Source organism: Microcebus murinus, chromosome 21, assembly GCF_040939455.1.
Source record: "Microcebus murinus isolate Inina chromosome 21, M.murinus_Inina_mat1.0, whole genome shotgun sequence".
Classification (NCBI taxonomy): Eukaryota; Metazoa; Chordata; class Mammalia; order Primates; family Cheirogaleidae; genus Microcebus; species Microcebus murinus.
The window spans coordinates 32,639,699-32,666,890 of NC_134124.1; the positions used below are offsets into that span (position 1 = coordinate 32,639,699).

The following is a 27,192-nucleotide window of genomic DNA, read 5'->3' on the forward strand; positions in this document are numbered from 1 at the left end:
GAGAAAAAAGAAGTTCAGATAGAACTTCTGAACTACCAGCCAGTTACAACTGGCCTTGGCTAGAACAGTATCTTTCTGGCTCCTGAGTTAAACAATTTTTGTTACATGATAGGGAAAATGGAATTTGTTTCATTTATCCAAAAACATGGTGGTGATTACAAATGAATGAGCATGTGGCTCATCTGAGCCCCAGATGCATCTGCTAGGCTACACTGTGAGCAACTTGAAGGCATCATTGTTGCCAATGTTAAAACCCAGATTAACCCTTTGTGGTCTGGCCTAGCTCAGTGAAAGACAGAAGCCTGCAAAGGAAACTGAGAAGAGGAAAGCCAGGAGGCATGGAATTCCGAGTTAGAAAGACAGAAGCCTGCAAAGGAAACTAGAAGAGGAAAGTCAGGAGAGCGTGGAATTCCAAGTTATAAATAAAGACTCAGTGAGAGTGGTCAAGTCTGTCAAATGTCAAGAGAAGTAAGGACTAAATATTGACTACTGGATTTTGCAAGATAGAAATTCACCTCCTGGTGACATTTCACAGTATTGGTGGGTACCAAACCCTGGTTGAAGTGGTAGTGGGGGGGGGGATAAAATGCAAGGAAATGGAGATAAGGGGTGTAAACTTTTTTTCCAGGAATTTTTGTTATACAGAGAAATGAACAAATGTGGTGGTAAGTTTCTGGTTGGGGTCAAGGAGGCTATGATTATTTGATAGAGACGACCCAATAGAGAAGGAAAAACTGATAATGAAAAAAAGAATTATAGCCAAGTTCTCAGATAGGCAAGAATTTTTGAATAATGAATAGGCATCAGGTTTAAAAAACATCATTATTTAAAACATATGTACACAAGAGCTTGGACTCTAGAATTAGAATGCATTAGTTCAAATTCCAGTTCTTCCCCTTGGACAAGACACCACTTTTCTGGGGCTTTGTTTTTCTCTGTAAAATTAGAAGGGTAATATCATCTACCTCATAAGGCTGTTTGCGGGCTTAAATGAGATAATCTGTAAAATTTAGTACATGATGAGGGCTCATTTGGTAAAGCCATTATGGTAACCGTCATCCTGTCCTATAATGGTAACTGTGATTCTGTCATATGATGCTTTTAGGCACAGTCACACTGGTTCTGGTTACTGGAACTATAAGACAGATACTAGAGGAAGGGTCCTCAGAGGGCACACTGGCGATCCACCCGTAGTGGGGTGTATGAAGTCCGCACAGTGGCGACACGGTGATCCTCCACCGCCAGGCTTAGCGACACTGCCCCTCCAGAAGCACTGCCGTATAAAAACAGCAGACATGCAGAACTTGGCAACACAGCAACTAAACGCAGTTACCTACAAGACACCCAGGAAACCAACCCCAGGTAAAATTGAGCCGAGGCGCTAAGTCTGCGCTTGCGCCGGGCCCCAGTCTCCCCACACGCACCTGCGCAGTCTCTGCAGGGGGCGGGGCGCTCCGCTGGCCGGGTCTCCCAGTTTCTCCTTAACGCGCAATGTGAGCGCCAAGTCTCGCGAGAGCTAGGTTCTCGCGGGAACTGCATTCAAAAAGCCCTGGCGCTTACCCGAGAGCTTGCGGAGTGAATGAACCGGCGTCTCTGTGGTGAAGTGGAATTAACGTCCACTAATCTGGACGCTCTGAAATTATTAGCCGCCAGTTGCCGTAGCGGGGGAGCGGGTGTGGAGAAAGGTAGGGGCAGGGGGCTTGATGGGAGGTGGGTGTGGAGAAGAGCGGTGGGGAATGGAAAGGTGAGCGGGCATTAAGGAAACTTGGGGCATGGGTGTCGGCGGAGGCTTTTAGCTGAAACACCTTCTTCCCGGAACTCTGAGGTCTTATAACCTGGGTTTCGAGCCGGTTCCAATCTTCTGTTGGACCGTCTCTCCGCCATCGGAGATTCTGGATGACTGTGGAAGGGCGGGTCCGCTGCTGGGCCCTAAAAATGGTAACAGCCACTGGATCTGCGCTGCCCGGTAGGATAGCCACTAGCCTCTTGTGGGAGCCAAGACTGAGAAAGTCCGCAAATGTAAAATACACACTGGATTTCAAAGATTGTGTTAGGGTGTGAAGTCCATAGGCGGGGGGAGAAAGAATTCCCAGACAGTGGGTAGGATATACAAAAGTAAAAGTTTATTCATTTTCCTGAGAAAGAGTGGCCGCGACACACGCATCGAGGAAAGAAATGTCGGGCGGTGAGGAAAGTTGCTTGGTGCTTTTAAGAGTAGAAATGTTTTTTTTTCCCTATGCTTCAGGGGACTGATAGCAAAAGCGGCTGTGAGGCTGCTGTGATCGCCTTTTCTATTTCTCACCTAGCAGATGGGTAGCAGAAATTAGTTTTTTCTTTCTTCTTGACGGCGGGAGGCATCTGGTACTGTCTCTTCTTGAGTAAGCAGGGAAGTTCTCCTGTCCACTCAGGAACTTTTTCAAAGCTGAAAAAGAACTCAAAAGATAACAAGTTAGACCACACGTGTTTTAATTAAACAAAGGGTAGTTGTGTTGTGAGTTTATTTCCCTTACTTTTTTTTTTGATAGCTTATTTTCCTCTGTTAGGTAGGTTATTAACAAGGCCACCTTCCAGATAGTACACAAAAAGAGTAGTATCTCATTACTTTTTATAATGACTACTTGTTGAAATGGTAATATTTTGTCTGTATTTGGTTAAATAAAATGTTTAAAACTGTGGCTCCTAGAAAATTTAAAATCACATAAATGATTAGCGTTATATTTCTGTTGGACAGCACTCACTCCCTCAGCAGGGTGTCAAATTCTGTCCTAATTGCTTTCATGCATTATTTGATTTAATCTTCTCAACAACCCTATTAGGTGGGTGTTATTGTCCTTGTTATATAGATGATGAAACAAGCCACTAAATAACTTGTCTAAGTTCATGCAGCCAGTGAGTATTGGAGGTGGATAAGAACTGAAGCAACATAATTCCCAGAGTTTCCCTATCTCCAAAATGCTGCTTTTGTGTGGCAGGACAGAAAAGTGGTTGGAGCACCAGACTTTGCAGCTATATTCTGGTTCCTATCTCACTTAGCCACTTACTAGCTGATGATCTTAGACAAGTTACTTAACCTTTTTGTGCCTCAGTTTGCATATGTGTAAAATGGAAGAAATACCTTGTACCTCATTGGGTTGTTGAAAGGATTGAATAAGATTATACAAAGGACCACAATGTCTGGCACACATTGGCTGTAGTTATTCAAGGGAGGTTACTCTAGGTTGAATAAGTTAACTTTTTGTCATCCATTAGATCTCTGCTGAAAAGACACCTCCTCAGGGAAGTTGTTCTTACCCTCCTATGGTACCTCCCCCCACCTCTTAGATTAGGATAGCTCCCCCTTGTTATAGGTTCATACATTTCTCCCTCTTGAATTTATCACACTTGTAACTATACATATTGATGTACTACCTTTCTACAATAGACTGTAAGACTCAAGAAGACAGGAATATTGTTTGGGATTACCATCGTATTATATATTCAGCATTAGTACAGTGTCTGAGACATAATAGGAATTCTAGCAAATCTTTTGAATGGATGAGAGCTAATTTTTTGGCTTTCCTGGATATGCCTGGCTGGACTATCTTGAGGTTAATACTATTTTTTCCTTTGGCAGATAGAGAGGACAATACACAGTTAACTTAGGCTCATCAAGAAAATGATAAAGATAATGTATTTGAAGCACTTGGTTTGGTAAATGATAAAACTTCAACAAATACAAGTTATTAACAGTGCAACAATTAGCTGACTGGCCCTACCATGTACAAGCTTTGAAAAGATCTTGCACTTTGAGTGATAACTGCCAGCCTGGGATAACCTAGAATACCCTTTTTTCTTTCTTAAAACTCTATATTTCCTTCCTTGGCTTCATTCTCAAAGACCTTGCTTCCCAATTCATTGATAAACTGAAGCAATTAGAAGCACTTACACAGATTCCTACATGTGATGCCTACTTACCATCATTTGTACTCCTATGTTTTGCTTTCCTTTACTTTAGATGACGTACCCATATTGCTGTCTAAAACCAATGCCTCTACATGAAACCTCATCCTCTTTATTCAGAGACATCACTTTAGCAGTTCTCCAGTGTCTGTCATCAGTTTTTCTTCTCTGGATTTTTCCCATGGCCTACCTAAGAAACAAAATACTTGTTCCTACTTCCTCTCCAGCTACTGCTCCATTTATCTGCTCTCCTTTGCAGCAGAATTATACTTGCTATCATCTCCTACCATTCTCAAACCCATTCCAGTCAGGTTTTGCCCCCTTACCTGTATATCAAAACTATTGTTGTGGTCTCCAGTGACCTCCATGAATTCAAAGCCAATCACCAATTTTCTGTTCTTATTTGACTTAGCAGCAGCATTTGGCATGATTGTTCACTCCTACCTCCTTAATATATTTTGTTTATTGGCTTCTGAGACAACACCTTATTATGGTTTTCCTCCTATCTCACTAGTCACAACTAAATATACTTTGCTGTCTTCTTCCCTACTTAATAACAGGGTTCAATCCTTTGTCCTTTTCTCTCTAGTTATGCTCATCCTCTAGTGATATCAAGTCTCAAGGACTTATGCTGATAACTCCCAAATTTATATCTCTGGTCCAGACCCCTCTCTTACCCTTATATCCAACCGCTTACTTGACATCTTTCATGCTCTAAATTTGAATTCTTGGTCTTCTTTCCTGATGGCCACTCCGGTTTTACTAGTTGCTCAGGCCAGAAGGCTTGGGGGCACTTGTAAATTTTCTTTTTCACACATCCCACGTTCCATCTGTCAGAAAATCATATTGACTTCAAATCATATATAGAATCTGGCCATTTCTCAATGATTCCTATGCTACCACCCTAGTCTGAGCCATTGTCTCACATGGTCCCTCTGCTTCCAACCTTGTTCCCTCTTAACTGTTAAACATAGCAGCCAAAATGATCCTGTTAAATTGTCAGATTGTCTACTCCAGACTTTGGAATGACTTTCCATTTCACCCAGAGTTGAAGCCAAAGTCTTTATAATGGCCTGATTTGCCTATTTTCCTTATTATCTGTGACCTAAATTCTATCTTGTTCATTCCTTGGGCTTCCTTCTGTATTAGGGTTTTTCATAAGGAAGTATACCTAGAACATTCTTCCCTTAAATAGTTGCATGGCTAATTCTCTTATATTCTGCCTCCTAGTTACACTACCCATCTCTTCATTCAGCTCCCTTATCCTGTTATGTTCTTTTTTCCATTTCTTCTTTCTAATATAATTATTATGCTATTATATATTGTTTTCTTCTCTTGGAATGTAGGTTTTGTGAAGGAGGGACTTTTGTCCATTTTGTTCCCTAATGAATCTGGAATGCCCAGAATAGAGCTTAGCACATAAGGCATTCAAAAAATACTTGTTCAGTACATGACTACATTGACTCGAGACAAGAGCGAACATCATAATAATGACATAGTGGCTTTGAAGGAAAAGGTGACTTTGAGTCTGGCTTAAGAGATTGGGGCCAAGTAGGAAAAAATAATGAGTAAGATTGAGTTAAAGTAGAATGTATGTTCAAAAAGTTAACACCGTTGTGAAAAATTACAGACCTAGTATTCCTTGTTTTACCTTATGAACCTTATTAAAAGCTACCTTTCTGTATTTTAGGTAGCAGTGATGCTAAGATAAGTTTCTTGATTTTTTAAATTCTCTTAACTTCAATTACATGGATAGTGGTACAATTCTGAGACCAATCCTACCTTAACATTTAAGGAGGCTTAGCACACAACAACTAAATAGTTTCCTGATGGTGAATTTTGTAGAAGCAAAATTAAATGTATTCTGCTCTGTTCTTTTTGAGTTGGTCTCAAATCAAGTAATAATATTGTCACAAAAATTCTTGCTCTTGAAACAAGAATGCAAATTTGACTACAAGTTAAGAAAAAATACTGTGTGCATATGGCAGTATTATTGAGTGAATATATTGCTTCTATTGATATCATTGCATGGAGCTTTTTATTTAAGCTTAAGTAGTCTTATTTCCTCCATTTACAGTAGGCTAAAAACGGGAAAAACATGGAGACAGATGTAGTTACAAGTCTTCGACGCAAGCTCAAAGAGGCTGAAGAAGAGCGACTAAAAGCTGCACAGTATGGTTTGCAACTAGTGGAGAGCCAAAATGAACTACAGAATCAATTGGATAAATGTCATAATGAAATGATGACCATGACTGAGGTAGGACTTTAGACTTCTCTCTCTGCAAGGATGTGCTTACCTATTGAAGATTTGTCTTGTTTAGCATTATTACTATTTTATACTCTGAGGATTTTAGATCTAGATCCTATCCACCCCATCCTCATTAAATGATAATGAGCTAAATGAATCCCTATTACTCATTTTTTTTTTTGCAATTCTACCAGCTTTTTATTTATTTATTTATTTAATTTTGAGACAAGGTCTTACTTTGTTGAACAGGCTAGAGTGAGTGCTGTGGCGTCAGCCTAGCTCATAGCAACCTCAAACTCCTGGGCTCAAGCAATCCTACTGCTTCAGCCTCCCAAGTAGCTGAGACTATAGGTATGCGTCACCATGCCGGCTAATTTTTTCTCTATGTATTAGTTGGCCAATTAATTTCTTTCTATTTATAGTAGAGACGGGGTTTCGCTCTTGCTCAGGCTGGTTTTGAACTCCTGATCTTGAGCAGTCCTCCGGCCTCGGCCTCCCAGAGTGCTAGGATTATAGGCATGAGCCACTGTGCCCAGCCAGCTTTTTATTTCTTAAATAAGTGGCATTCCCTGTTACTCTTTCCAACCCAATGTGTTCTGTGTTTGAAAAATCAAGTTATGATTGCTCTTTTTTACCACATTTAGCACCAGATTTTATCTGTGCTCTTCCTAGGTGACCGTACTTGTTTCAGGCCTCTAAATAACATCCAAATGCCCCATGACATTACATCAAGCTCTTAGTTCTTCCCTGAAGTCTAAGTTTGTGTTCAACTGCCCAGTAATGGACATCTCAAATTAACATATACAAATAGAATAGTTGATTCCTTGTTCACTTACCAAGTATTCTCTTACTATTTTTTTTAACTTATTTAGTGAATGTAATAGCATTCATTCAATTCCTTGAGCCAAAAATCTAGGAGTTTTTCTCAATATCTTTCCCTAATTTTTTTTATTCATACATATTAGATGTATATATTTTGAGGGTATGTGTGATAATTTGTTACATTTGTGTAATCAAATAAGGATATTTGGAATATCTATCACCTTCAATATTTATCTTTATGCTAGGAACATTTGAATTGTTCTCTTCTACCTATTATGAAATGTACAATTAATGGTCACTCTACTGATCTGTTAAACACCAGTTCTTATTTTTTCTATCTAAGTGTATATTTGTAGCCATTAATCAACTTCTCTTCATCTCCCCGTCCTCCCTACCTTTCCCAGGCCCTCATTTCTCACATCTAATTCATCAGTAAATTTTGAGAACTTGACCTAGGAAGTATCTATCTACACTACTGCCGGTCTAGTCCAGACCTCCATCGTCTCTCCCTAGAGTGACTACTGAGCCTTCCGACCAGGTTGTCTGCTTCCATTGTTGCTGTTCATAACAATGTATTCTTTACACAGCAGCCAAGTGGTCTTGGAAAAATACACAAAAGATTATGTCACATCCTTGATAAAAACCACACAACAGCTTTTGATTATATTTACAACAAAATCTGAGCTCCTTACTTGGGTTGGTAGATCCCTATGTGATCTGATCCCTGCCAGACTTGTGATCTCATTTCCAACTGCTTTCCCTTATTCTTGGCTGTACTATCCCCACTTTATGGACATTACACTAGCTGTTGCCTTTTTCTGAGTTGTTCATCCCCCTACTGCTCATAGATTGAATCCTCAAACTTCAAGTTTCAGTTAAATGTCACCTCAACAGAGAAGCCAACCCTGACTATGTAATGTAAAGTTGCCATTATTGCCACTCTTTTAAATCTCCACATCACTAATTATCTCCAGATTATAAGATCCTTGAGAGAGGGAATTTTGTCTGTCTTGTCACTGCTGTATCCCTAATGCCTGGCACACAAATATTTATGGAAAGAATAAATGGACAAATCAGTTTAATTATAAAAGCTCAGTAATATATTTAAATTTGGATCTCAATATTATAAATATAACAGGTAAAAAAAATAGAGAACTTAAAAATAACTAATAATGACGTTTGTTTTTCCATGTAGTATTGTTCCGCACCAAGAATTTAATGCCAAGTCATAAAGGCAAAGTGAAGATTACAAATCTCTCTAATAGTAAAAAATAACACTGTGTTATACTTTATCATTCTGAGTAATAACTTGTCAAATTTCAGTGTTATTTTAACAGTTTGCCGCCTTTTAAACTAGAATGGCTTTGGGGAGAATGATATGAATGTTTTGAGTCTTTTTTCCTCTAATTTAATTGAATTTTTATCTTTTAAAAGTTTGTTTTAGGAGTTCAAACATACCTTTTATTAATCTGTAAACTTTGTTGTGAGTAAGCAAAAGCACTTTTAATTACTCAGCACTGTTTTCATTCTGATAGACATTTTGTGAACATCTCTCAGGTGACTGACTGCATTCTAAAAGTAAGGGCTAATTCGGTATTTATCTTTTCACCTTTTTTTTTTCTTTTTAGCTACTTATTTTGTTCAGAACTACAAGTAGAGTATTTCATTATCAAACTAATAATTCCACTAGGAAAACGTAAGTGCTATTAACTTCTTTCTTTTTTTCTAGCAGAGATTACTTGACATGTTGACATACCATGGAGCATTTTTTACTTCTTTGATAGGACGTAGAACCAGTTAGGTATCTCAAGCATAGTCTCAAGATATACCTCACAGGTTAAGACTGATTAGCCACAAAGTCATTTGAGGTTTAACATGTGATTGTTACTTGGAAAGCAGCACATGTGTGAAGCAGAAACAAAACAGTTGAAGATGAAAACTAATTGTACGTAATGGCTTTAAACTATTTTTATGTAATTGAATTGTAATTGAATATGTTTTCAGAATTATGAACAAGAAAAATATACCCTTCAGAGAGAAGTTGAACTTAAGAGTCGAATGTTGGAAAGTTTGAGCTGTGAATGTGAAGCTATTAAACAGCAACAAAAAATAGACCTGGATAAATTAAAACAACAACTAAACAGAAGCCATGGACAGGAAGTGAATGAACTAAAAAATAAGGTTTGAATATCTGTATTTCAGAAGAAAAATATTCCACGTTTATACAGCCATCTATAAACTTTAGATGAGAAAGATTTTCTTATAACTACCAGCTATGCAAAATAGCCAAGATCAAGGTCTATATTATCTTAATATTGGGAGTGGGAACACTGAGAAACAGGAGTTTACCTAAGAGCTTTGTGTAAATAATATTATACTAATTGACCACTTCGGTACCGTGCTCACCGGCCGAGAAACCTTGTCCACAGCCAGCACTCTTAGTCCACACGATAGTTTGTGCTGTGCATTGATGACAAATCCATTTTGCTCTTGTGTGATGAGGAAAGCTTTAAAGCACTGAAAGCTTGTTTTACTTTACAGGCACCTTTACTTGTAATGTAAATCAGAATAGGTAACATACACATACATGTTTTTATTCCATTATTTTTAAGTGTTCACAATTTTATTTTGATAAATGAAAAATTAGAAAAGTCAAGTTATGTTAGTAACACTGAAGTCGACACTGGGCTGTGCGCATTCATCTGTGGCTATCGACTATCGTTGACGCTGGTGCTGAAGTGGTTAAATAGTTATTTAATTTTAGTAACTGGATATTTGTGATGAAGTTTTATTAATAGTGACCAGCATGGCCTCCTTGCGTAGTACAGCAGTCCCCTTGCAGAAAGACTAGTCCCCTGGCCTTTACTGCAGCTAGTGGTATGCTTTGTAATTCTGTAAAACAAATCAGTAGTTTCTTATAAATTGATATACATTAGAAATGGCACTTCATAATTTGTTTACTGAAGATTAATATATATGATCCAATTCTCACAATAACTCTGTAAGAAAGATATCATATAACATGAGAGAGCCAATGTCTAGACAGATTGAGCAAATTGGACATAATTAGAGCTAGAAATTAAGATTTGAACTGAGGCTGTCTGACTCCAAAGGCTATGTTACTGAATAACCATGCATAGTCTAACAACATGTCATGATAATACTAGCTCCATTTTTCAAACATAAATCCAACAGTTGGTTAGTGATCATCCATTTCCTTTTGGTACTCTCAACTATGCAGTGCTTTCAGGTTGCTTCTAAGGAATCTAGAACTTTTAACATGGATCTTCTTTATGGATAGTCTGTGCTCTAATTTTTCCAGACACCTCTCTACCAAAACTCACCTAACTTTTGTCCTATCTTCCCAGAAGCCTGTTTTCCAATTTTCAAATTTTTGGCATCTTTTTTCTATTTCTATATACCACATATTACTTAATTTCTCATTAAATTAACTCTTTTTAAATGTTTTCTCATTTTTAAGTAGTGATATCAATGACATTACATATTTAAGCTGGTTTATTTTTTCTAATGTGCAGTAAAACAAATATAACTAAATATGCTTTTGTGTAATACATAGAATCCTCTTGCATACCACTCTGGCAGATAGTGATCCAGCTTGTCTGAAACTAATCTAAGACACTAATAACTGGTAATGATGTATTCTTTGTTTTCCTCTGGATTTTTTTTTTTATTTTAGCAGTAGCTTTCATTATATAGGGGGGAAAAGAAGGGCTAAGGCAAGGCCAATTATAGAGATGGCTTTTTTTTTGGTAGAGCAAAGAGTAAATTAGTCAAATATTTTTAATTTTACTGATGTTCTCAAATCACTTGTGCCAAAATTTGGAGTTTTATTTGATATCTTTTTTCCTCTTATTTCTCAAATTTAATCCATCAACAAGTTCTAAGAACTTGACCTGCAAAACATCTACCTACCCTACTGCCACTATTCTAGACCTCCATCATCTTTCCCCTTGACTACTACTGTAGCCTTCTAATCAGGTTGCCTGCTTTCATTGTTTCTGTTCATGCCATTCATTTCTTCACACACAGGCCGAGTGGTCAGCAACACAGGGCCTTCAGGTGGCTTCCAAGGAATACAGACCTACTCTGATTAGTTGTATGGATTATTTCTGTTTATAAGACAAAGTATGTCATTATCTATTAAAAGATGCCTAGCCTTGGCCAAATAGGAAATCCCAATAGTCTCATTATGCAGTCATTGATGTTTTTCAGAAAGAAAGTACCTTTATAAAGTATTTTTATAAGACTCTTTTTTTCTTTGCTTTAGATAGAAAAACTAAAAGTGGAATTAGATGAAGCTAGGCTTAGTGAAAAGCAGCTAAAGCACCAAGTAGATCATCAAAAGGAACTCCTCTCTTGTAAATCAGAGGAACTGCGGACAATGTCTGAGCGTGTACACGAAAGCATGTCTTCAGACATGCTGGCTCTTCAAATTGAATTGACAGAAATGGAGAATACAAAGGTAATTTTTATGGCATCTGTTTCTCAGGGTTTTTTTTTTTCCTTTTATATTTTTACATGTACTAATTCTTAAGAGCTAGTTTGAAGTCTGAATTATTCTTGACGTAACTTTCATCTAACTAATTAAATGTTTTGTGGAGGTTTCAGAATACAGTTTTAGATTACATGATTATGTAAGGCAGGCTTTACCATTAAATTAATGAAACTTCTGGAAGAATTTAAGAGGCATGTACTCTGATCCTAGTTTGTGTTATAAAATGTTGGTGCAACAGAAGTGGAGATACATGTGAACATGGTTTTTTCATTGCAGACTAAGGTTAATTAATTAAAAATTAAAGCCTTAAATTTATAGGGGAAAAAAGGCAGCCTCTAAATACTTTTATTTTGTTCCCTGCTGAAAAATTTAGCAGTTTTTATTATTTTAATATACACCTGACAACATTTGACTAATTCATTAGTTTTAATTTTGGATGTGAACCACTACTAATAGACAAGCTGAGCAGCTGCTAAATGAAAGATTATTCAAGAGATTTTTCTCTTTTTAAATCCCTGTTGAATAGGCCACCCTCAAAGAAGAAGTGAATGAACTACATTACAGACAAGAACAGCTAGAACGTCTGAATACTAACTTAATGCGCCAGGTAGACCGGCTCAAAGAAGAAAAAGATGAGCGAGAAAAAGAAGCAGTTTCTTACTGTAATGCCTTAGAGGTATTATGATTATAGTAACATCGTATTTTTCTATTTATAATAAGTTGTTTTCTTTATAATCTAATCTCTATTAGCTAAATTGTTTTCTTTTGAATTCAGAAAGCTCGTGTAGCAAATCAGGATCTTCAGGTGCAGTTGGACCAGGCACTCCAGCGAGACTTGGATCCCAATAGTAAAGGCAACTCTTTGTTTGCAGAGGTACTTATACATATTCTGATGATTAAATTGGCATTTCATTTACTGCAAGAACAATTAAACCTGTTAATATTTTCTAGGTGGAAGATCGAAGGGCCGCAATGGAACGTCAGTTTATCAGTATGAAAGTCAAGTATCAGTCGCTAAAGAAGCAAAATGTATTTAATAGAGAACAGATGCAAAGAATGAAGGTATAGAATTATCACTACAAATGGCTTATTAAACCTACTTTGTGTCAGCCTTACATGTACAAATATATCAAAAAAAGATATATTTTTTCCTGCACAGAGTGTATTTATATAGTTTTTTCTAGGACTGTGATTTCAAAAACAATGTTTTTATTTGTTTATTTATTTTTTTTAAGGCAGAGTCTCACTTTGTTGCCCAGGCTAGAGTGAGTGCCGTGCCATTAGCCTAGCTCACAGCAACCTCAAACTCCTGGGCTCAAGCAATCCTCCTGCCTCAGCCTCCCAAGTAGCTGGGACTACAGGCATGTGCCACCATGCCCGGCTAATTTTTTTTCTATATATATATTAGTTGGCAATTAATTTCTTTCTATTTATAGTAGAGACGGGGTCTCGCTCTTGCTCAGGTTTTGAACTCCTGACCTCGAGCAATCTGCCCGCCTCAGCCTCTCCCCAAAAAATGTTTTTAAATTCATCAAAAGATCCATTTATATTTTTTAAAAATTAATCTTGGAATAAAGATTTAGTAATAGTGTATTTAGCAACTATTGATTTTTTTGTTTGTTTGTTTTAATGTTTACTCACTAGCCTTGCCAGAGAGGTATAAATCTTTCTTTGTAGATGGGGGAAAAAATTCAAAGTATTTCTTGCTCTTTGCCTGATGTCCTTCTAAGCATAGCCCTAGGGTCCCTACTTCAGCTAAAAGTAAATCCCTCACCATTTCTCTGCTTTCTCACAAAGGCTTATTGGAGAGTGAAATTTAGATTATTCAGGGTCTCCTCTCCTTGTCACTCCTAAAGTCAAATATTTTAATTTTAATTTCCAGAGTTTTCTTGGTCATCTTTCTGGTCAAATAAGAGGTAACAGAAAAGCATGTGGAAGATAGAAAGATTCCAGTGTTCTACCAATGTGTAGAATCCTGATCCCTTATCTACTGTGCCTAGCTCTCCTGGGGTAGTATTTGGAATCTGTAAATCTTCCCTTCTTTTCAGGATGGTGAATTTTATTTAAAAAAAGCAGGGGGGAGGGGTCAGTGATTAAACTTGGGAGTTAGATGAACTTGGGATTGAATCATAATCCTGTCACTTGCTAGCTCTGTGACCTTGGACAAGTTTTCAGAGCATCAATCAGTTAACTTCATTTGTAAAGTGGAAATGATAGAACCTGCCTCTTAGAATTGTCCTAGAGTTTAATGAAAGTATAGTAAAATACTTACATGGTACTTGGCAAATGAGTAATTTTTAATAAACAGTATCTGTGAGTTTTTTGTCTAAGGATTTCTAGACAGTGCTGCTGGGTTTACTGAGATTCTCCCCTTTCTAGGAATGATTTCTTTGTAGATTTTCTCACATTTACTCTTTGTTTTCTTATAGTATCTGTTGAGTTACTACCCTTAGTCTCCCAATGTTCCATGATGTCCCAGACTATCTTTAGAGACTAGAAGCATTCTGAATCTTCTTAGGCTAACTCCTCCCATCTGAAACAGGAGCAAAAACGATATCCCTAAAAATGTTAAAAGTCATCATTCTCCCTTATTCTTAAACATACCTGTAACCTCATATCATTGCTTACTTTACTCAAAACTGTATTTAAACTAGTTGATGCTTTTTATAACTCCAGAAATTTTTGAAGGCAGAAAGAAATGCTAGGTTTAGAATCTAGTTAATTTCCTTCTGATTGTTGTGCAACTCTAGATTTAGGTGGAGTCATAATTAGGTAAGGTGAGTGCCACTCTAAAAAAATAAAAACATGATATGTTGAGGATTGCCCTCATATTCTTAGATTGCCTTGTCATTTGCGAATCTCACATTTGTGACTGTGAGTAGCTTAATAATTTCCCCCCTTAATTAAATTTTTGGGAAACTGCATCAGGCACTAATAGTAATATGCAATATTTGGCCAGGCTTATTTACCAGTTAAGGTGATGTACTGTCAGATCACAGCCACGTAGTTCAATTTTATGTTTCACAAAAGTACAAATAATTATGTTATGGAGTTTGGTTATTCATAAAGTCAAAATAAATACTGATATTCAAATGTCATCTGTAATAAAACTTATTGACATCTTTTTAAAATATTAGACTAAGAAATAGTTAATTACTTTAGTTTCCAACATAAGTTCCAAGTAATATAATACAAAATATGAATTGGATCAAAAATAGGGTTATCAGACAGAATCTTCCTCTCAATTTTATAAGCTGGGGTAATTTTATTTTTCTAGCTCCAAATTGCCACATTGCTACAAATGAAAGGGTCTCAGACTGAATTTGAGCAGCAAGAACGGTTGCTTGCCATGTTGGAGCAGAAGAATGGTGAAATAAAACATCTTTTAGGAGAAATTAGAAATCTGGAGAAATTTAAGGTATGTGTTACACTTTAAAAAAAAACACAGCCAAAATTTGTTTTGAATTTGGTTTGTATTTTATGTTAAAAATATCATTTTTTTTTTTAAACTTAAATGAGTTTATTATATAATTCACTTTTGGTTTCAGTAGATTGATCCAATATTTAAATTTTTTTTTTCTGGTCTCTTTTTGCTTTTCAGTATTTTTTACTGTTGCTTTTTTTAGTAGAGCCAAACTAACCCACTGCATTTTTGTTGTTACTGTCTGATCTTTGTGTGTAAGCATCCATTGCTTCAATAAACCACTCAATGAGTTTTAACATATAAATAACCCCTTGTAATTATCACCCAGATCGTGATATAGAACATTTCTAGCACTGCAGAAAGGCTCTGTCAAGTCCCCTTTTAGTACCCCCACCTCCTTTGTATCTGCAACACATATACAAACGCTCTTGAACTTCATATAAGTGGAATCATATGAAGTGGAATCATAATCAGTATATACTTTTGTTTCTGTCTTCAACTTAACGTTGTGTCAATGATGTTTCTTCCTCTTGCATGTTATCGGGAATTATTTTTCAATGCTGTTCCCCTCCATTTTTTAACGGAGTTTTGTCACATTGTCCAACATTGTATGACAACTGGTATTCATGGTAGAAGTCTTAATAAACTCCTAAGTTTTATTTTGAAATAAATTCAGATTTGAGAAAGGTTGTAAAAGTATTCTTATTATATACCCTTCTCTGAGATTCCCCAGTTGTCAATTTTTACACATTTGTTTCATTGCTTTCTCTTTTTCTCTGTATGTATATATTTTTTAAACATCTGAGAGTAACTTGCAAACCATATGTCTTTTTACTCATGAGTACCTCATGTTATTGAAGTCTATTCTCTTACATAATCACTACAATAATTCAAATCAGGAAATTAACATTGATACAAATTGAATCATACTATTAGCTAAGCTACTTTTCACATTTTATTAATTACCACTAATATCCTTTAGAGCAAAATAAACAAAAAAACAAATGCTTTCAGTTTTAGGGTCCAGTCCAGAATCACATATTGTATTTAATTATCGAGTCTCTTTAGTCTCCCTTAATCTGGAATAGTTCCTTAGTTTTTATCCATCATGACCTTGACATTTTTGAACAGCACAGGCAGTTACTTTGTCCTTCATTTTGGGTTTTTCTGATGTGATTAGATTCAAGCTGTGTCTTTGAGACAGGACTACTACAGGAGTAAAATCACAGCCTTCTCAGTGCATCACATTCAGGGACACATTGGTGTCTATTTGTGTCAGTATAGGTAATGGTAACCTTGATTGCTTGGTTAAGGTTTTGTCTGCCAGGTTTCTCCACTGTAAAGTTATCATTTTTCCTTTTGTAATTAATTTTTCCTTTGTAATTTATCTCCCAGTGATACCTTAGGAGATGCTTTAAGACTAAATAAATGCCTGTTTCTCCTTATACTTGAACATCCATTGATGATTCTTGCCTAAAACAGACAATACTGTGATGATTGCCAAATGATAATTCTGTGATTTCTTCTACATTTATTAGTTGGAATTCTAATAAAGGGATGGGAAAGAACATTCTTCCTGATTTATCCATTCATTTATTTATATCATCATAGTCTCATGGATTCTTATTTTATCCATTATAATCCATTACTTTCCTTATTTACTCTGATATTCACATTGTCCCAGATTTGGCCAGTAGGGACACTTCCTTATTTTCGGCACATAATTCTTTGAGTACTTCCTTGCTTAATGGCACAACAAAGTATTCCTAGTTCACTGCCCCAGCCCTGGAAGCAGCATTTCTGCAAGTAGCACTGGTTTCTTTTAGTGGAGACTGGTGTTTAGAAACCAACCTCTGGGCACCAGGTGTGTTCATCGTTCACTGCTTCTACAATGCCATCACTTCTAGACCTTCTCCGCAGACAGAACCAAGAGTACATGTTTGTATATTTATGTGTGTGTATGTATGTACATATATATATACATATTTCTCTATGAGTGAGGTTAAACATGTTTTCATATGTGTATTTTTTGTGTGTGCTTGTGTGTACATATGTAGAAGAATTCACCCATGTTTCCTACTAGTACCTGTATGGTTTCACTGTTTTCATTTAGAAACACGATCCCCATTGAAGTTTACTTTATGGGTGATTTGAGGTATAAATCTAATTTTATCTTCTTCCAAATAACCAGGCAGTTGTCCCAGCATCTGGACATTTTGTTAAAAAGTCAATCTTGGCCCCAGTGACTTGAGATGCCACCTTTAGCATATATCAAGTTTCCATGTATACTTCAGTCTATTTCTAGTTTTTCTATTTTGTTCCACTGCTCTACTTATCTGTGTGTCAGTACCACATTGTTTTAATTATTGGAGTTTTGGAGATAGCTTTTCTTTTTCAGTGTTCTCCTGGCTATTCTTACACATTTGTTTTTCTCTATGAGTATCTTGTCTAGTACCAAAAATGCTTGTTGGTATTTTTATTAGAATTATATTAAATTTAGAATTTTATAAATTAACTTAGGAAGCATTAATACCTTTTCACTAACATCCTAGGGACTTAAAGTTTATAAATGACAAATTTTTGTAAATGTTTATAACCTCTTAGGTATTCTAAATTGTAGCCATTAGTGTGAAGAATTTTAAGTTTCATAACTTTATTCTCTCTTATAAAACTGTTAAAAGGGCTGCAATTTTGGTTAAGTTTATAGTACATCAGTTGGCAGGTGTATGTAGTAGTCCATCAATGGGCTTAGCGCTATATTTTGAAGATTATGGCCTTAAATCAGGGGGCTTTTCTTTGCAATCTCTGAAAATTTTTTTGCAAGTTTTTAAGCAGATTTACCCTTTTTCCCCCAGAGAAATGAGTTTCCATTAGAATCTCAGATGAGGGACTCCAAAATAACTTGAAGAATCTCCTCTTTTGTTCATATTTTTCCAATGTATGACTTTAACTTAAAGGCCAGAATTCAACTCAGCAAGCATTTATTCCATTTTTTAAAGCCAAGAGAGGGAAATTATAGGATATAGCTGTGGTTAGGAACATAGGCTTTGGAGTCAGATCTGGGTTTAGATTCTCTCTTCTCGATTTATTTCTCTGTGGTGTCTTAAGTCAGTCTTTGTGTCTGTAAGAGAGTAATACTAATTCTTACCTATTTCAGAAGGCAGATGAGTTAAATGGATAGTTCTTAGCATAGTGCCTGCCAAATGATAAGTATTTGATAAGTGGGGGTACTGTTATTAATAGACTAACCTAATTTGTTATTTTAAGTAACAATATTTGCTTTTTATTTTTAGAATTTATATGAAAATATGGAATCTAAGCCTTCAGCCAGCTCTGGTGCTCTGGAAGATAATACCTATTATACAGATTTACTTCAGATAAAACTTGATAACTTAAAGTAAGTGTCTGGGTTGGTGGATGGAAAGATGGAGACTTTGCACTGCTTATAATAGTAGTAGGAGTGACTAAAAATTTATGTTTTGAAATTGCCAAAAGAAAATTCCAGAAAAGAAAGGCAATAAAAACATTTTATTCAAGATATAGTAATTACTGATTATTGAAGAAAAAATACTTTTAATAAATAATTGAATGTTTTTGTGTTTAGCTTTTTATATTGGTAAATGAAAAGAACTTTAACATAGAAAGTGTTCCTATAATAGAAATTTTTCAAGAATAAATATTATGTAATTTAAGACTTAAAGGAATTTATGCATGAATAAATTTGGAAAAGAGTATTTCCCTCTTTGTCCATTTCCTTTAAAGAATACATGGAGTTTTTTGAGGGTGGGCGTGGGGGCAATACTATTGTTAAAGCTTATTTTAATTGTTTATTATTTCTTTGTTACTAAATACCCTAGAGAAATATATTTTAACTGTGAATTTAAATATGCAATAAAATATTTATAACACTACATTCATTTATATTGTATATTACTTTAATACTTCTTGGTTTTCCTTTTTTATTATTACAGCAAAGAAAATGAAAGCACTAAAGGTGAATTGTCCATACAGCGAATGAAAGCATTATTTGAAAGCCAACGGGCTCTGGATATTGAACGAAAACTTTTTGAAAATGAAAGATGCCTCCAGCTTTCAGAAAGTGAAAATATGAAACTGAGGGCCAACCTAGATGAATTAAAACTGAAGTATGAACCTGAAGGTGTGTATTTCTCACATATTTTTGTCTTTTAAATCATGAATAATTTTGAGAAATTATATCAATTTTTTTTCTTACTATAGTTTTATACAAATGCCATTACTAACTAATTTGTGGTTATGGATCTATAGTTAATAAAGCAAATTTATTGCTGTAAAATGTGTAGGAAAATTCAAAAAACTGGTTACTGGGTATACATGAATGTAATACACTTTTTGGATATCTAAACTCATCATAGAAACTTGACATTTGAGACTTTTCCATTTAACTCTTTGTCCTCGGATGTCGAGTGTGACTCGACACAGTTAGCAAAAATTATAGAGATTAAAATTACTCTTTGAATGTATCAATAATTTGAAATATTAAAAAATCCACATAAATAAGTTTGTATGAAAAGAAACTCCAGTTTTTTATTCTACTGCCATTCTTTGTAAAATCTGGGGTATTTAAAAAATTAAATCCCAAGTAGAATAAAGGAATCAAGAAAAAAGCAAGCAAGTGCAAAGGGTTAAGATTGCAGTATCTTATGTCATACCAAAGAGCTTCATTTTGTTGAAGTAGCTAATGTTTGGGAGCTATACTAGTTTGGACTGTTTATAGAAAAACCTAACATAATGGGGATGTCAACAAGATAGATGTTTATTCCTGCCCTGATGAAAGCCTGGCGGAGGCATTCCAGGACTAGTGAATCACTCCAGTGTCAGGATTCAGGCTTCTTATGTGCTGTTGGTCTGCTGCCTTCCCATTGAGAAGAATTTAGTCATGTGGCCTTACCTGCCTACAGGAAAGGCTGGGAAATACAGTCTTGATTCTCAGAGGCCATGTTCCCAACTAAATAATGAAAATTCTTTTATTAAGGAAAAATAAGATAGATACGAGGCAACATCTAACAAGTCTAATCACTGACATAGAAAATAGCCTAACCATATAATCTCTGCATGTTATGTAGTACAAAGAGCAAATTTTACTGTATGTAAAGTAAAAAAAAGGCCAAATGTAAAGAAGTCTGAGAATATGATGATTCTAAAACACCTTCCCAAAATGTGTTGTTACATGTTTTGGGTTAAGGATTCTCAACCAGTGTTTGCCCTTATACTCTTCGCATGCCTAACTCTCTCTTCATTATTGTCTCAGTGAACCACAGTGATTACTCAACAATATTGGCGAGGTTGTTAGAAATAGGAAGGTTTTATACAGTGTTAAAAGGCTTTTCTTTCTCCTCATTCTTTTTCTCTTGCCTGATTCTAATAGACTATGCTGATTAAGAATAATCCATTATGAATTTCTAAGGTCTGTTAAACTGAACACAGCAAAGAGATAAGAGGCAGGGTTGTGAGTCTATATGATGTGGGTTTAAGAGAAAGGAGAAATGATGATCTAAAAGCAACAGTGTAGAGCAAGAACACCAACCTTTCCTACCATGGTTCCTCAGACTCCACTGACATTTTGATTTTGAAAATGAAATACACATTGATAAGGGAGTAGGGAAAAGAATAGAGCAGTTAATTCAGTGACTGTATGGGATAGAATGACGTTAGACCAGGAAGATAGAAGGCCATTGCAGTAGTCTCCAATGAGACAGTATGGTTGGCCTAGAGAGGTATTCATTATAAAAGTAGTCCGATTCTGAATATATTTTGTAAGTGGCAATAAAAGACATAAATTACCAATATGCAGAGAGTTTGACCTGTTCCTATCATTTAATCCTTACAGCACACAATGCTGATGTAGTGGGTGCTTTTAATTCCCATTTTACAGATAAAGAAAATGAAGCTCAGAGAGAGTAAATATTAATAATTCCCCATGCTCACCCAACTGCTAAGTACTAGTACTAGAATTTGAACCTGGACATGAACTCCCACCCCCTTTATCAAAACACCAGAGGAAAATATTTAAGTGTTTATTCTTAGAGCCAAGTTTATTGATTCCCAAGCAAAGATTTATAAATGAACTTTAAAAGATACAGTTTATAGAATCCATGATAATAAAGAATAAAAAATAGAAATAATATATTTCAGGAAGGAGATGAGTGGATTTTAAAAGAATGAAAAAAATGTAAAGAGGTATATAAATAACTAGTTCTGCTTTCTTTTGTTGATTGTGTCTTTGTTTTCTTTCACTGACTGGATCTTTTTTAATGGTTTTTATTCTCAGAGACAATTAAAGTACCTGTACTCAAAAAGAGGCGTGAGGTGCTGCCCGTGGATGTAACCACCTCTAAAGATGGATGTGCCAACAACAGTGCTGTCGGAGAAGTGGATAGATTACCGCTTCAGAAAGAGGAGACACAGTCTTGTCCTAACAATTTAGAAAATAACAACTTGCAGTTAGAAAAATTGGTTTCTATAAACACACCACTAGTCCATCTCTCTCCTCACAAAAATCTGCCCATGGATACACCACCAAGGAAGGAAAAGAAATGTGTGAAGCTCATAGGAGTTCCAGCTGACTCTGAAGCCTTAAATGAAAGAAGCGGAAACACCCCCAACTATCCCAGGTCAGTGTCCTCTTTTCTGCAGGGCAACCAGCAGACCTCTCCATCTCTCCTCTCTAGCTGCGTGAACTGTGCTATCTATTTCTTCATCTATTTTCTTAGTATTGCATGCAGTGTAATCCCCCAGTTTCACCTGCCTACCTTTAACTTTTCCAAAACTTTAAGAAAGACTAAAATGATTGCAAGGGGAAAGGACTCTTGAATAAAAGAATCATTTTAAAAGTTAGACATTTCTGTGTTATGAAACAAATATCACAGACTAATACATCTCTGAATGTTTTGTCGGTTTGAATAAATGTACTGTTATTTTTCTCCTGGTTCAAGAGTGGCCATGAAAGAAAGATTAACTTACCTTCTTAAAGGTACTCTTACAGTAGTCTAAGAAATTTCAGCCCTCTAGAAAACTTAGGTGAAATTTTTATGGCTTTTGAAGTTGTTTATCCTAAGTCTTCAAGAATGTTCTTTGAGACATATTTTGACATTTTAAAATGTCAAAGCTAATTCATTTTCATTGTTTCCAAAGCTTGAAAGCCTCCAGTTCTGCATAATTGAGTTTTTGACTAAAAGAAGTGTCAGACATGTGTGCCTGAAGGAATTAATGTTCCAAGGGACTTGTCCTTTAAAAAAATAAAAATAATGGAGGTCAGAAGGTAAGAGAAAGTGAGTAGAAAGGGAAGGTAGGTAACAGTGGCTAAGGCTAGAGTTCCAGATGTGCACAGCAGGACCAAGAGTAGGGTAGGAAAAGAAGTGTATTGAGGGAAATGGAAAGTAAAAGAAAGGTGAAAGATGTAGGATGTCTGCATGCAATGGGATGATAGATGCATTTATAATAAATGTCTTTAAATATTTAAAAAAGTAAGGATATTGCTGTGATGGTAGCTGGCTTTGATTGTCTCCTATGAAATGATATTTTTAAGATGCTACTAGGGCTACATTAGTCTAAGAGAAGTACAAAATAAGACATTTTACTAATGAGCATTTGAGTAGAAAGAGTATGCTACAGCCCACCTTATGTAAATAGGCTTCCTTATTTTTTATCTGATTTCTCTTCAAGTCTTCAGTGCTACTAAATGTAGTATTCAACAAGCAAAGCACTTCAATGATGTTTAGCTGCTAGTATTATTATTATAAGGAAGAGTAATTTATTACTCCCCTCCTTGAATTTTTATATGATGTTACAACCTGAAAGTTACATAAAATTAAAGCATGATATTGTTAAGGAAAAGTAACTGCAAATGAATGATATCTGCCACATACACATGATTCTAAATAGTTCTGAAATTAATTCAGTGGGTTATGTCTGTTTATATGTGATTCATTGTGTGAGTGTGCTTTACCAGTGTGTATTTCTGCAGGTGATTTCCAGAATTGATTAGTGCCAACCTTGCTATCTGTGTGGTCTTCACTTCTTTTTCTGCCTCTTTTTGCTTAATAAAAATTACTTAAGCAATGTACGTAGCTATTGTTTGACTCAAGTAGCACGTTGGAAAATTTTTGTCTTGCTAGTTAAGCAAAAATCAAATAAAATACCACAAAACATTTGTTTTTGTGTGTGTGAGTCCATCTGCTAACTTAAGATGTTTCAAATCTTTTATTTCCTGTGTGCCTAACTTAGGCACACAATCCTAAACTAATTTTGGAATAACAAATATGGGTTTTATTATGAACTTCACTATTGCATGTTTTATAAATTTAATTGATTTGTTACAAAGAATCTTTACAGTGCTGTTTAAATATCTCCACTGTTTATTTTTTCTAAAACAATTATTCTGCTAGTAGAAACTCAATTTTTTAAAATTTGAGACAAATACACATCTATTTATGCAGCATAGGATTCCATGTTATTTTTATCTTGCGCTTAGCCTTCTGTATGTCGTGTTAACATTAAAATATTGCCCTAGCATTTTAACCGCTTCAGTACGAGCGTCTGGTATAGTCGGTAGCCACAGATGAATGTGCACAGCCCAGCATCGACTTTAGCCGACAGCCGTGATATGAAGGCGCACAGCCTAGCGTTGACTTTAGCGTTAATAACAAAACTTGACTTTTCTAGTTTTTTATTTATCAAAATACAATTGTGAACATTTAAAAATAATGTAATAAAAACATATATGTGTATGTTACCTATTCTGATTTACATTACAAGTAAAGGTGCCTGTAAAGTAAAACAAGCTTTCAGTGCTTTAAAGCTTTCTTCATCACACAAAAGCAAAATGGATTTGTCATCAATGCATAGCACAAACTATCGTGCGGACTATGAGTGCCAGCTGTGGGCAAGGTTTCGCAGCCGGTGAGCGCTGTACCGAAGTGGTTAATTTTTGTGTTAGGTATGTTTATCATGGTAGGTACCCTATCATGTTTTAATTCTTTTGTTTTCTAGAGATAGGATCTTGCTCCGTCACCCAGGCTGGAGTGCGGTGGCATGATCACAGCTCACTGCAGCCTCAAACTCTTGGGCTCAGGTAGTCCTCCCACCTCAGCCTGCCATGCTACAGGCATGCGCCATCACACCCAGATAATTTTTTAATTTTGGGTAGAGACAGGATCATACTATGTTGCCCAGGCTGTTTTTGAACTCCTGACCCTCAAGCATTCCTCCCACTGCAGCCTCCCAAAGTGCTGGGATTACAGGAGTGAACTGCTGCACCTGGCCTTAATTCTTTAATTTAGGCCTTGCCATGACCTTTTACTGGCCTTAAAGATATTCAATCTTTTGAAATATTGAGCCTATTGATAGTAAAAGTTTCTTTCAGAGAGTCAGTGACTTGGTATTTTTCATGGTATTAGAGTAAACTATAATTTTTTTCCTTGCATACGTAAAAACATACATCACCATACCTCATTGGAGGCCTATTAAACTAGGAGTTTGTTTCTTTAATTTTTCTTAACCACATTTGAATTCAGAGTGGATGCTTTAATGCCTGTAGGTTAGCTGCTGAATCAAAGCGTCAAACAGAAGTTAAAGAAGGGAAAGAAACTGCAAGCAAATTGGAAAAGGAAATTTGTAAGAAATCACACCCAATTTTATACGTCTCTTCCAAATCAACTCCAGAGACCCAGTGCCCTCAACAATAAAGACTTTTCTTTAATGAGAGTATAGTACCACTTACTGTGGTGCTTAATTAAGATCATCTTTATGTGACATATACCACCTTCTGGGTTATTTATGTCTGTTTATTGTGCCAGGACCTGGCATTTTTATATTTCTTTCACCATATGTTCAAAATTTGATTGTGATTCTAACCTGGGGAGTTCCTTAAGTGATGAGCCTTCATGAAGCTTCTATTGCAGTGAATAAAGTATTAACCGAAGGAAAATGCTATGATTAATATATAATTGCTGCTTTGTATATGAATTTTTTTAAGTGATTTAAACACTTGAATAACCTACCTTCAGTTCCATTTGTTTGAGAAGTAACTATTATATTTTCCTACTATTTTATAAACTTAGTTTTTCACTATGTTGTAAAAATAGGAAACTTGGTTTAAAAGTACATATTGTTTCAGGATTCTGTCAAGGTACCTATGTTTATCTGTGTATTTATATAAATGATTTAAATTTTATGTTTCCAGCATACAAAATAACTAATTTTAAAATTTAAAATAAAACTAAACTGCAATAATTTCTCCCCTTTCTATTTTCTTACTGAGTATTGATAATAGGATGTTGTTAAAATGGAATAAAGAAGAAGACAAACTTCAGAGATTCTTAATTCTCAGATACATATAATTTTATATAATTTATATATATTATTAGATGTATATATGCAGATTGTCCCTGACTTAATGATGGTTTGGCTTAATTATTTTGCAACTTTACGACAGTGCAAAAGCACCACACATTCAGTAGAAACTGGACTTCCAGTACCCATAAGACCATTCTGTTTTTTACTTTCAGTTTCAGTGTGCTAGTCAATAAATCACATAAGATATTCAACATTTTATTATAAAATAAGCTTTGTGTTAGATGATTTTGCCAAACTGTAGGCTAATGTAAGTATTCTGGGCACATTTTTGGTAGGCTAGGCTAGCCTGTGATGTTCAGTAGGTTGAGTGTATTAAATATGTTTTCAAGTTACGGTATTTTCATTTTATAATGGGTTTATTGGGACATAACCCCATTGTGAGTCAACAAGCATCTGTACATATATATTAAAAAGGTATATACTTAACATTTCCAAATAGAGACCTTTTTTCATTTAAGTGATTATAGATTGGTTTATAACTTAATTTCATATATATATTCTATAAGTGGGTGAATTTGGATTCTCTGGAGAAATAGAACCAATAGTGTGTATATCTATAGAAAGATTTATTTTCAAGAATTGCCTCACGTGATTATGGAGGCAAGGCCAAATTTGCAGGATGAGTTGGCAGACTGGAGACCCAGGAAAGGGAAGAGCTGATGTTGAGTTTAAGTCTGAAGGCCATTTGGCGGATTCCCAGAGAAGAGGTGACATTGCAATTCAAGTCCAAGGGTTATCTGCTGCAGAATTCCCTCTTGCTGGGGACATCAGTCTTTTGTTCTCTCTAAGACTTAAGCTGATTGGATGAAGCCCCCTCATACTAAAGAGAACAATTTTCTTTACTTAAAATCTACTTATTTAAATGCTAATCTCATCCAAAAACACCCTTGGGGCAACTCAGAGTAATGTTTGATCACATATCTGGGCACTGTGGGCCAGCCAAGTTGATATAAAAATTAACTGTCACAATGGGTATCTGTTCCAGTTTAAGTCTATTGAAATATATTAGGTAAAAGGAAATTGCCTATAACATCTAAATAAATTATAAACTTGTTTTAATTTCCTGCAAAAAACATTCTCTAAGGAAATTAGAATGTTCATATTTAATAATACCTCTTGGAAAAAGAAGTAGCTGAAGGCACTAGGGAACAAATAATTCTAACCTGAGGATAATATCAAATGAGTGACCATATATTCATACTGCATATTAGAAAATGTAGATCAAGTCCTTCCAACATTGAGTTCTTTTTTAAGTATCGTGGGGGTACAAATGCCTTGGTTACATAAATTGCCTTTCCACTGCTTGAATCAGAGCTACAAGCATGCCCATCCCTCAGAGAGCTCACACCACACCTGTTAGGTGTGAGTTTACCTATCCCCTCCTCCCTCCCTCCCACTTGCCTGACACCCTATGAATGTTACTTTCATATGTGTGCGTAAGTTTTAATCAGTTAGTACCAATTTAATGGTGAGTACATGTGTTTGTTTTTCCATTCTTCCAATACTTAAAAGAATGGGCTCCAGCTCCATCCAGGATAGTACAAGAGAAATTAGTTCACCACTTTTTTATGACTGAACAGGTACTCCCTGGTTGTGTGTGTGTGTGTGTGTGTATCACATTTTATTAATTCACTCATGTATTGATGGGCACTTATTAAGAGCTATGTGCTAGGGATATAAAAATAAACCCTCAGAGCTCACAGTTTAATACACCCATGTTGATGAATAGTTGTAGTGATGGTATTACTAGTAACAGTTAAACTTAACATTTGGACAAATCTAATGTGCCAGGCACTCTTCCAAGGCCTTTCATGTATTACCACATTAAACCTTCCCAATAGCTCTGTG

At 35.7% G+C, this 27,192-nt stretch overlaps 1 protein-coding gene across 4 annotated transcripts; it reads left to right on the forward strand.

The window, feature by feature from the left end:
• Positions 1–1,532: 1,532 nt before the first annotated feature.
• SPDL1 (spindle apparatus coiled-coil protein 1) lies at positions 1,533–25,221 on the forward strand. Of its 4 annotated transcripts, XM_012780957.3 has the most exons (12): positions 1,839–1,966; positions 6,017–6,196; positions 9,014–9,190; positions 11,298–11,492; positions 12,052–12,201; positions 12,301–12,399; positions 12,477–12,587; positions 14,803–14,943; positions 18,243–18,346; positions 18,921–19,108; positions 21,260–21,602; positions 24,527–25,221. In XM_012780957.3, the coding sequence occupies exons 2-12, from the start codon at positions 6,038–6,040 to the stop codon at positions 24,672–24,674; spliced, it is 1,815 nt and encodes a 604-aa protein (XP_012636411.2). In that variant the 5' UTR covers positions 1,839–1,966; positions 6,017–6,037; the 3' UTR covers positions 24,675–25,221. The 4 variants fall into 4 exon arrangements, with proteins under 4 accessions (XP_020139285.2, XP_020139286.2, XP_020139284.2 ...); XM_020283696.2 differs by lacking the exons at positions 1,839–1,966; positions 24,527–25,221 and adding an exon at positions 1,533–1,685 and having other exon boundaries at positions 21,260–24,517; XM_020283697.2 differs by lacking the exon at positions 24,527–25,221 and having other exon boundaries at positions 1,837–1,938; positions 21,260–24,517.
• The last annotated feature ends 1,971 nt before the right edge of the window (positions 25,222–27,192 follow it).

Coding starts and splice junctions, on each gene's coding strand:
- SPDL1 (XM_020283696.2), top strand. CDS start 6,038: ATGGAGACAGATGTAGTTACAAGTCTTCGACGCAAGCTCAAAGAGGCT. Junction 6,197..9,013: donor AAATGATGACCATGACTGAG/GTAGGACTTTAG, acceptor ATATGTTTTCAG/AATTATGAACAAGAAAAATA. Junction 14,944..18,242: donor GAAATCTGGAGAAATTTAAG/GTATGTGTTACA, acceptor TTTTATTTTTAG/AATTTATATGAAAATATGGA.